Genomic DNA, 12,575 nt, shown 5'->3' on the forward strand with positions numbered 1-12,575 from the left:
TCATTTTATATTTTTTCTCATCGTTTAATCAAAAAAAATGTTTATATCGTTTCGCATGGATAAGTAATATAATATTATGATTAGTTTTAAATTTATCTTTTAGGTTAGGTATGTGTATATATATATATATATATATATATATTTGGTTATGCATAATCAAATGTTGATGTTTTGAATTGTTAATATTTTAATTTTCTTTTAATCTTTATTTAATAATTAAGTATAGTTATTGTAAAAAATTTATATTATTTTCATATTATCTATATTATGTATGCTTTTATAATAGGTAGAAATTTGAAATAGTTCTTGAATCTATGATGCTTGTATATATTAATTAATATTAAAAGTAATTTTATACAATATTTTTACATTAAATATCATTATTATACAATATTATATTAGATTGTTATTTAATATAACAAATATATTAATATTAAATACTTTGTATATCTTAGAAATAAATATATATTTATGATCTTATGATTTAATTGCTAGATATAAATTGACATAACATTTATTTGTTATATTAATTGTTATATTATATTTATTATATTAATTGTTTTTACAAATATATGGAAAAATTTTAATATATATAAGAAATAGAATAAATATACAATATGTTCGAAACAATATAATAAAAACTAGAAGTTAATTATTTTAATAATTATAAAATGTCCAATATTATGGAATAAATGTAATGAATTATAATATTTATTTTATCAATGAACAATTGACAATTAAGAATTATTTATTATCTGCTATATTTTGCGGTGCAAATAATAATTACTATCATGAAATTTATTTTTGATAAAATAGCACATTTTTATATTTATAATTTTAAAGATAAAATAGAAAAGAAACTTTGAAAGAAATTAATTCTATTGGGAAAAGTTGTATTTAACAGAAGTGAAAAATTATAAAATATAATTTTATAAATTATTAAATTATATTAAATTTATGTTGTTTTTTGAATTAATTAACTTAATTGACATTTTATATATCTAACAATAATATTCTTAATATTATTTCATGTATAGTTTTTATATACATAATTGCACAAGTTATATTATTTTAAATATTTTATATATAGATCAATCAATTTTTTTCTTTTCTTTTATTATATGCAACAAATAAGTATAATGATTATATTCGATGATATTATGTAATTACAATACTATGTAACAATAATGTCATTATTAAATCTTATATATATTTATATACAAATAATAATAAACAAATATGTAATAGTAATTATTTTAATAATAATTAAATTTTATTTTGTACAAATAAATAATATACTATTATAATTATAATTTTTTATTATAATTATATACTTTTATATATATTATATACTATTATAATTCTATATTTTAAAGATGCAGTGCATTATTAAAATATATATATATTAAAGTATTAAAAAATAGAAAAATGTTAATAATAAAAGAAAAAAAAGAAACGAAATAAACCAATATAAATAGGTACATATTCAATAAATTGTTTAAAAAGTTTTTCAATTTTGAGCAACTTTCAACAATTTATCATTGTTAACTTTATCTAATTTGATTAATTGTATCTGATTGTATCGATTGATAAGGATAAGAAATCAAAATAAAATGAAACATATATATATATATATATACAATTTATTAATTAAATTAAAAATGAAAAAATGTTTTAATTTTTGCTTATGAGAAGAAAAGAGAAATATAGAATATGAATACGAATCACTAACCAATAATCATATTGTTATATATTTCATGAAATGATATGCATAAAATTTTAGTATTACTTTTATAAGTTATATTATTGATATTGTTGATTCTTGAAAACAATAATGTATTAACCTAAAAATTTCCAATATACAATGTCATTAGTTATTATCTTTTTTACAATTTTTTTTTTAAGTTACAAATAATCATTTATTATGAAGTAAAATTTTTTCATTGCTGAAGTTTATTGATATTATATAGAATTAATATTATTAATTAGAATAATTATATAAGTGCATTTATAAATCAATGTAAAGTATAAAAACTATTTCAAATTACAAATTATTTTTAATAAAATATTAAAAATTATTTGAATATATTAAATATACGATTAAAAATATATTAACGATAATAAATATTACATAAAATAAAATAAAATATTCTGTAATATAAGAAATAATTAGAAATAATTTTTTGTTTGAATTAAAAATATAGAAATAAAATAATAAATAAATTTTTTATAATATATTACATTTTATTTTTATAAAAATACCAACTTTTTTTTAATTATTTTCCATGCAAATATATATATTTATATACTATTCCAAAACCAATACCAATATATAATATATAGACAATTGGTAATTTGGTAATTATTATATTATTTTAATTTTATATTTGATAAAGAACACTGCACATGAGCAGAATATATAAAAAAGATAGTTGTAGTTATAGCTTACTGGCTTTTGTGACGCCATTGATGTCAAGGTCATGTAGAACCAATAGAAATTATTCCTTGTTAAATCTTATTTTTTTAATTTTTGAAATATTTTATACAGAATTTTTTTCAAATATAAAAACTATACATTTATAAATCTATAAATGAAAATTATGCTATTAATAAATTTTTGCTGTAAAAAACATATTGCAAAATTATAACCAAATATTATATGTAAATTGAACATCGGAAGTCGATATTTGTCATACTTGTAATATATTTTTTTAACGTTTGACAATAACTCGTTGTTTGAAAACTCTCTTAATATGATATTATTTATACATGTATATGTGTATATTTATATTGTACTAGTATCGCATGATAACTGAAAATCAATTGTAATTTAATCATAACATTTTCTATACATTTGATTTCAACCATTTCTTGAAATTTTTTATCAAGATACGTTTTTACATAGTTAATTTCTATCAAATTGGATTTTAATTTTTTAAATCTTATAAAATTATTATGGTTCAATTCTTTGTTTACCAATGAATTATTAGATTTTACATATTCGGCATTTATCTTACACACAATCTTGTACTCTGTGTGTGTGTGTGTATGTGTGTGTGTATGGTACGAATATATAGAAAAAAAATAAAAAGAAATATACATATATTCATAATATCGTATCATGTATTATATATATATTCATACATATATATATTCATATATATATATATATATATATATATATATGTATGAATATTTTTATTTAAATATTGTATTTAAATATATCATTTATATAATAATTCTATAGGTGAATAAATTCAATTTAAATTGAACTTAGTTCAATTTAAATGAATTTAAAAACTTAATTGTGTAAAATGATATTTATAAATGAGTATATATAATGTATGACACGAATATATTGTATTACACAAATTTGTGACATATAAATAAGCTATGATATGAAATATATATTATATTTTATTTCATATTATATAATATTTTTTATTCAATAAAAAAAATATTTAAAAAAATTATTAATGCTTATTATTATTATTCATATTTTATTTGAATATTAACAAAAGAATATTTATGGAAGATAAATATAGAGATATTACTAGTATCTAATACGTAAGATAAAAGATTAATAAAATACTATGAATCATTTCATGACAAATATAAAATAAGTGAAAAGTATTTTATAAGAACATGTATAGTTTGTTAAAAAAAATTATTTGATTCTTACAATGACAAGAAGGATAAGATATAATTTTATTTTAAATATTATTTAAAAATTTACTAGAAAACATTATATGCATATTATTCATAACATTAAAAAATAATAAAAGCTATATAATATAAAAATGAAATTTATTATTCTGTTATAATTTGCAATACAAACATACGTACATATATGTATATATCATGCATATTAATATATAACATATTTACATACGAGAGCGCGCACGCACGTATATAATATATAATATAAACTATAGAATTCTCTTTATATGCATTTGTCATCGATAAAGTCGAGAGAAACCGTGCGATCTGCTCGCTCGCTGAAGGGGTGACGGAATCGAACGGACAGGGAGGCTGTGGAAAGTCTCAAGTGGCGCCGAGCAACTCCGATTCTCGGCCGAAAGTGCGCGGTAACGGTCGACGAACAAACACGAGAATATCCGAAGTTGAACTGAGCAGCTTCTACACAACGACCACGAAATGTCTGTTGTAGAGTTCGATCTTCGCGAAACTGATATCGAAATTTGAATACGATATCATCACTGACAGATCAGCGTGATTAATAAGATGTGTTTTATCTCGGTCGACAGCGATAAACATGGTGAAAAGTGATGCGATGAATCGTTCGAAAAGATCAATGTGTTGGTAGTGCGCGATTATGTTTTGTGTGCAATAGTGTGCTACATCTTGAGAAACGTGACATTCGTATACATAGTGTATATGTAGTTATAGAGAAACAAAACAGTGCAAACGTGTAATATACGATGCATGTGTTTAGTATGGATTTCTACATACACGGATATATGTAGTGTATATTAATACAAAAATTTCGTAGAGAGCGGTACGAAATCTAACAAAATATTTTCCCGACTAGTCTCAGCCGTTTCCTTTTCTCTTTTTTTCTCCTTTAGCGTCGCTATCCTCTTTTATCGTGCATCTATTTTTCCCACTTTTGCTAGCTAACATCTCCGTCTTCGTCTAGCCGGTAGTAGCGGCCGTCATCATAGCCGTTGAAAATATGCTTGGTATAGAAGCGTTAGTGGCGTCGCTGTCGTGGTTGGTATTGGTTCTGGCGTCGGTGCTGCTGGTGGTGCTGGTTTTGGTATTGAGAATGGTGTAGCGCGGGTGTGCGCGCGCGGTGCTGTTTCGACGGCATATAGTGCGGACGGTGGCTTTAGACTTGAAGCTGCGGAAGAAAGGCCGCGAGCTCGATCGTGTTCCAATGGCCTGATACACATTACCAGACGCGTATATGAAGCTACACTGCCCTGAATCGTCGAGTGAGTAATAATTATCACATTATGATTGGATTTCCGATTGGATCGTTGTACAATTTACAAATGCGATCATCGACTAAAATTAATCCAAGAGAATCTTTTGTTGTTTTGTTTCCGCCTGTTTATTCTTTTATCTTTTACTCATTTCATTGCACGCGAATGTTATCCGTTATATTAAATTATCCGTTTATTACTGGTGACAAAATTCCTTGAATTTTCACGCGTATATCACGCGTTCTATGTCAAGGACATATATCATCGTCTCTTTCAACAATTCTTTTTCTCATATTTATCAAGAAATATTATCGGTGTAATAGAAATTTATATATATACTTTTAACATTTATTTCTCTTTCTCTATTATCTTTTGTTCTATGATAAAATCGATTGACTAGTTTAACATTGATTAATCAATGAAATTATGAAATCGAATAAACGATAAATTAATAGAAAAGTGATTTTCGAAAAGTGTCAGATCTGTATCGGATATCAGATAAGTGTATCGTGTGATAAACTTTTCTTCTATTAGTTTTTCTTTCGTGAGAAAAAGTGAAAAATGAATATCGTACGAAGAAGCTGCAATAAATATCGACCACGTATTCCAACGATGAACGAAAGCTTAAAGAAAGTGAACCGGGTCACGACGCAGTTTCTCGACGCGCATTTCCAAAATAGATAAAACATGGAAAAATGTTAACCAAATGTGTTAATTGAAAACTGTTAACAGCAAAAATTAAATTGATATTAAATTTTTATTAATCTTTCTTTCGAATATATAACATATACATATATATAATATATATATATATATATTACATACATATGTATGGTTATTTCAAAACTTGGTGCCGTTATAAATTTATACTCGAGATTTCTCGTAAATACGATTTTAAGATTGAATACAATTTCGCTTTCAGCGGAATCATTGTTGGCGTGTATGTATTTATAGTATCGCCATTGCTATAGTAACGATTCAATGAAAATGAAACGATTCGAATATATAAATCTTTTAATTATCGTTTTATTAGCGCGTATTATTTATAAAATTTTATCAAATAATATAATAAAATGCAAACATCGAAGAGATATTGATTTCATATAATTAAAATATTATTAGTTCATATGGCAAAATTAGTTGTATTTATATCCTTATTTTGATTTTATATTTACATTTTAGTTTATAAGTTTTTATATTTAAAATACGAATGACGATGTCTATAAATGATTAACATGTAGATAATAAATAGGAATTTCATGAACACATCAATTAATAAAAATGTCATGTTTTAATTTCATTTTGATGATTTTTATTGATAAATATACGTATATGTATCATTATATGTTTATATCGTTAGTCACGAAAGTATCCAACCACGGATTTTTTATATATATATAAATGTATAACAAAAAAGAAGACAACTCTACATTTACTTTTATAATATTTATATAATAAATATTTATCAATTTACCTGGTATAATTTAATTGATTTTACATTTTTTATTTCATAATCATAACGTAATAGCGAAGAAATAATAAGGAAAAAATAAATACGTTAGAAATTGAATAGAAAATATTCAAATAGCGAAATATCTATTATTATGATGAATTATACGCATGAAAGATTCATATAAACACATTTTTAAACAAAAAGTACAAATTTCTAGGAACACGAATAAATCAATCATATAATGCGTGTAACTTATGAAATGGAAATTGTTTAAGTTATCAGATAATCACAGTGATCGTAATGATATCGAATTATACATTGTCATTATAACTATATAAGAAAATTGGAATTTATTGTGGAAAATACGAATAAAATGTTGTGGAAATGTTTTTAAAGATAATTTAATACTAAGTAAATCGATTATACGCATATATTTTTTAATTACAATATTAAGGCAGATATAAATAAAAAATTATTATATAAGAATATGTATACGTATGTTGGGAAATTGTGTACATTCTATACATTAAAGTAAGAAAGTTCATTCGAATAGTTCAGATTATAAAAACATTTTCTCGGTCATAAGATTCGAATTGTATCGACATAGAATAAAATATAAGAATAAAATAAAACTTGAAAATAGAATACAGAAACATTCTATTACTTACGAATGTAAAAATTTTGATTCGCTTCTTAATCATATTCTTATAGATCATAATTTACATTCACGATATATTTTTATTACATAGAACCAAATCCACACGTATATTATATTTTTAGAATCATTCTTTACTTATTATTATTATGATAAACATTGACACATGCACGCGCGCGCACACACACAAAAGTGAAGACTATCCATTGGATTTTTAAAAATGATCATCCTATGAATTGGATTTGTAATGTTTCATAATATATTACCAATTTGACAAAATTTTTTAATCAAAAAATTTGAGTAAATGATAAGAGATATCGGACATTATCGATGAATTATTTTATGCGTATTAATTGATCTTCTTTTCTAAAACTAGATTTATATTTATTATATTATATTTTATATATTTTTATTACGTATTCTCGTCGGTATTGTTGTCAAATGATATATTGTACGCTATAACGATTTATAATTTAATAATTTTATTTTATATTATTATATATGAAAATGAAGAATATAAACGAATACATAAAAAAGACTCGAAATCGATTTTCTCTATGATAGAAATGTAGTCGATATGACGAGGACGCATATTTAAAGACGAGGATACGTAATAAGATTTAAATAGAGTCAGGTTTAAATTTATAATATCCATATTGTTTTTATTGTTTTTATTTGTAATTTTAAACAAGTTTATAGATAAAAACGAAAAGTGAAAAGATTAATTTATTATAAAAATTTCAGTGGGCGTGCGGGGGTGACTGGAGTGATGGGATGGGGCTAGAGCCCCATGGAGTTCGGGTAGACCCGTCTCCGGCCCAACTCCCCAGCCCCCTCCGCCATCGATATCGTCACAGCTCCTGCCAGCGTCGCAGAGGGCCGCCTCGATCGCGATGGAGGCCTCTAATAATCAACAACAGAAAAAGGAGCCAAGCGTTCACAGGCCTTGCGCCTTCGACAAGGTATATAAATTTCTTCTTTTTCTATTTAATGTTACACACGGAACGCAAATGATCTAAAAATTAATCGTTCGTTGAACTGTTAATCTTGTAATATTTATCGATAAGAATTAATCGTTTTTTTATAATTCAATTCCACGTGTTCGAGGTCCATTTTATTTTTTATTATATCGAATAAATAAATATATTATTTATTTATTCGAAAATAAGAAGAATTCAGCGATCTGTATAGTATGATAATCATTGAATATCATGGTGAAAAATGATAAATTAATGAGATCGTAAGAAATGAACGCGAACTATATTAAACTCTACGTTATTGTATTATGTATGTACTCGTAGGATCGTTCAATTTTTGATGGATCAAACGTAAATATCTGGTATGGAAAAAAATTTCAATATTAAGAAAATTGTTTAGCCAAAGATATACAAGTAATAATGAAAAAGGTGAGAAGAGAGAGAGAAAAAAGAAAAGTATTTCGTTTCCTGGAATCGTTAATGAAATTATTTTATGACATATAAAAATTAATACGATGTATAATTTAATAAAATTACACGTGTATTTTAATGGGAAACAATTTTATTGAAATCGAGAATAACATCGTATATTTATTGTTATTACGATCAAAAAAATCAAATCAATTTAACGAGATGAAAAAAATGTTCTATTTCACGAGCCAAAAGATATATCCTTTTTTAAATGACAAGAAAATGGAAGAGGATATATTTAAAATATTTGCGAAGAATATTGAATAATCGCGAGAGAATTTTATATAAATTTGATATAAATTCCTTTAATATTATTTAAAAGAAATATAAAAAAAATACATCGAGATATATATCTCTCTGCGAGTCAAGTGGCAATTAATCTCGAATTTTTCGTCAATATGTATGGATCTTGACTTGGTAGATAGCAATGTGTGTGATTGTAGCTTCCTTTTCAAGATGTAGCGAGTGTATATCAAGCTCGAGTTGATTGGCATCGATAAAGTCGTATGTAGTTTTGATGTCCTGGATTGTTCCATGTTGGCGGAGCGCGTGCGTATTGTGAGAAATCCTAGTGATAGGCGTAATGAACTCGGCATAATGATTGCTGTTAGATTCGTCGATATTTTATATAGTTGTACGATGATTTTAGGAGAGGGATTACGAAATTCGTCCATTTTCCATTCATAATAATCGCTGTTGATTTCATTTCGACATCGATCCTATTTTTGCCGATCTTCTATTCTTCTTTGCTCTTTCTTTCCTAATTGATTTTTTTTTTATTTAATGCTACGAGAATCGCGTGATCCACTCCTATATCATACAATTGAAGACATAGAAGAAGCTGCATCGAGTAATCTTTTCTCAAATTTCGATACTCGACGATGAACGCTGAGCAACCGAACAACGATAGGAGGATATATTCGTATCAGATTCACGATACGATGGATATCTATGATACTATTTATGGAAGAATATTCAGGGAAAAATTTTGTCGCGAGATTAGAATTTCGCAATATTTCTTGGATCAAGAATTTCTATTTCTTGCGGTGGGGCAAGTATCGATGATTCGAGTGATTAGAAATAGCTTGAATGAAACGTATCGTATGCGTGTTTTATTAGCTTGTAAAGAAAGAAGAGGAGGAGGAAGAAGAAGAAGAAGAAGAAGAAGAAAAGCGGGAAAGAATGGAAAAGATTTTTTGGTAAAATTAAAAAGAATGTAATTAAAATGAATAACCGAAGCGTAGGATGATCGATCGATCGACTATGTTTATTACAGATGGAGGGGCTGGTGCGGGAGATGCAAGACCCTGAGAACGGGGTACCCGTGCGCAGCCAAAAACAATTTCTCACCTCAATTCCTTCGGCTTTCATGGGTGAGTGCCATCGGTACCTGCGTTGTGGAGTAAGCGTAAGCGGCCATCACGGCCAGGACACTACAGTAGGCTGCCTGCGTGTTGCAGGTTACGATCTCATCGAGTGGCTGATGGAGCGGCTTTCCATCGAGGAATCAGGTATGAGATTCGTATATATACAGATATCTAAATAATATCGTATATGCCCGAGTTTCCGCAGTGCTTTGATGACCCACGCATCGTTTTTCGTCTCGCCGACCATCGATAATGGATCACGTGTTTCTTCTCTCATTGCATTTTTTTTTTTTTTTTTTTTTTTTACGTTTAACCATTGTGCCTGTGTTATGCTCGATCGAAAACTGTTAGGCGAATATTTGTTCGAATGATATTGGAACGTCTTTCACACGGGTATTCGGTTTTCGCTCCTTTTTTTTTTTTTTTTTTTTTTTATCCTTTCACTTTTCGTTTCTCTTTTTTCTCTATTTTATCCTTCGTCTCTTTCGATTTCTTTCTTTTTCGTTTGCATCGCGCTAATTTAGCTTTTTATCACGTACGAATTTGATATTCGAGTGCATCGTGTATAATATAGCTATCAACGCTTGTTTATTGTTAGTCGAATAATTTTACCGATTTTTCGATATATAATATCTCGAGCTATTTTCAACAAAACAGAAAAATTGAATAATAAATATTTCAACATTGTTGAATTTGATTTTGATATTCTGCGATCGAAATCATTCTTTGCGCTTCTTCATTTTTTTTCTCCTCTTTTTTTTTTTTTTTTTTTTTTTTTTTTTTTTTTTTTTTTTTTNNNNAACATTTTTTTTTTATATTCGATAGATTCAAATGTTTTTAAATTTTTATTATTTTTAACTTTGTGTTATTATTCGCTTATTGTCTTACGCTTAATACATATCTACATTTATTATTCGAAATTAAATATTTTTGCTTCGATTTTTTGTTTTTATCACGATAAAGGAGCATAATTGTATTTAAAAATTTTTTTTCGTAAAATTCCAACGTTGGAGTTAATCGTCGGAAGAAATATAAAAACGAAGAGACAGAATGCAAAAAATTAGTTTTTCATTACCTATAAAAAAAAATCTGTAAATTTTTTACGTATGTACACAATTTACCTATGTGTAATGCATTCGTCGTGAGTACAGATATGTGGATGCGATAATGCTCGAGTAAAATACGAATTTTGAAAATACGAAAAATATATACAGGTAATACGTATGCATTTCGCGTTTCATCGAAAATGTCGTGTTAACCGTTTAGTCGATGTATCCTACGATATATATATGCATTTCCCTTTTTGAAGCATGCGACGAGATAAAGTCTCGATTTTATATCTCCAAGTAGAAATTTAATCGTAATGATATTGCGGTATACATATGTATATAATATTATATAATGTATATAATATTATATATATATTATACTTTAATATTTAATCGGTGTAAAATCTTAGATAAACTCGTAGAAAAGTAGCCTCGATTTTAACGATTTTATCGATTTTAACGATTTTATCGAATCAAATAAAAGAATATCGTGTTTCGAGCAATTTTTTTTTTTTTTTTTAAGACATAATCGGTGGGATCGGATTTCGAGAAATACATATACATATATATTTGCGATAAATTATTATCGATGACAATTTTCGATCGGATTATCGATCGTCGGATCAAATAGATTTGATCTAAATCTGATTCTTATCCTTGATTTACTCAATTTATATAAATTGAAACAGTTGAACGTAACTTACATTTACGTTTATATTATATTATATTATATTATATCTATTTTATATATCGTTTGGACTTTCTTTGTCTTTCATCTTTTTACCGATATTTTACTAACATCGTTGTATAACGAGGCACGACGTCTTTTAATTGATAAATGTAATTTATGTCCCCCAAACTGTTCGTTATTCGAAAAATAAATGTGAATATTTCAAATATTATAATTAACTTGCTTTATTTCGAGGAGGAGATAGTTTTATAAATGTAAAATGGATGGTATATAACGATTAAATTCATGAAAAGCAATTTAGATTATAGAAACGGAGATGCGATATTTTCTAAATGTGTAACAACGACAATTTGGAAGATAATTGCATTTATATAGATGAAAACGAGTGATGCCGGAATGTAATGAACGCGTAACTTGACTCACCTATTGCAAATATACTACACGTAAAAGTTTTTATTGCATAGTTTATTTTTTTATTTATTTATTTATTTATTTTTTTCTTTTAGAGATCTGATAATCGAGCAATTGAGCCGATATAATATTAAGGCATAAAAACTATGTTGATTTTTTGTGAAATATCTTCCCATCCGTAAGATAAGAGCTTTGTTCTTTACGCTATATATATATGCTCGTATGTAGTAGTTGAATGCCTGTCCGCTTTCAATCGTTTAGCTTTGTATTCGAATTCGTTGACAAGCTACATCATTGTCGCGACCGATTATTTCGCCATTCACGATAATTCTTTGTCGCTTTTCTCAGCAAAATTTATTTTTACTCGAAAATCGCTTCTTCTTCGCAGGCTTCTTTCGATGTTTCTTTAGCTTTTTGTATGTAGTTAAATTGATTTTGTAGAATGCTTGAAAAATCAAAAGCAAAAATTTCGCTTCTTTCTTTCACTGTTAATCATATTGTACGTATATATATATATATATATATATATATATATATGTGCGAGCGTGCGTG

General features: G+C 26.2%; 1 protein-coding gene across 15 annotated transcripts in view; it reads left to right on the plus strand.

The window, feature by feature from the left end:
- Positions 1 to 3,888: 3,888 nt before the first annotated feature.
- Positions 3,889 to 12,575, plus strand: part of LOC102675687 (regulator of G-protein signaling 11) — an 18,702-nt gene continuing 10,015 nt past the window's right edge. For 2 of the 15 annotated variants that reach the window (XM_006614917.2, XM_006614918.2), the window contains exons 1-4: positions 3,890 to 4,958; positions 7,802 to 8,019; positions 9,782 to 9,878; positions 9,966 to 10,016. In XM_006614917.2, the coding sequence (XP_006614980.1) occupies positions 7,951 to 8,019; positions 9,782 to 9,878; positions 9,966 to 10,016 (217 nt within the window). In that variant the 5' untranslated portion in view covers positions 3,890 to 4,958; positions 7,802 to 7,950. Of the gene's footprint in view, positions 4,959 to 7,801; positions 8,020 to 9,781; positions 10,017 to 12,575 lie in introns of those variants that run through there. The other 13 variants (XM_031510102.1, XM_006614919.2, XM_006614912.2 and 10 more) reach the window with 10 other exon arrangements.

This window comes from Apis dorsata, unplaced genomic scaffold, assembly GCF_000469605.1.
Source record: "Apis dorsata unplaced genomic scaffold, Apis dorsata 1.3 scaffold_200, whole genome shotgun sequence".
In the NCBI taxonomy this organism is placed as follows: domain Eukaryota; kingdom Metazoa; phylum Arthropoda; class Insecta; order Hymenoptera; family Apidae; genus Apis; species Apis dorsata.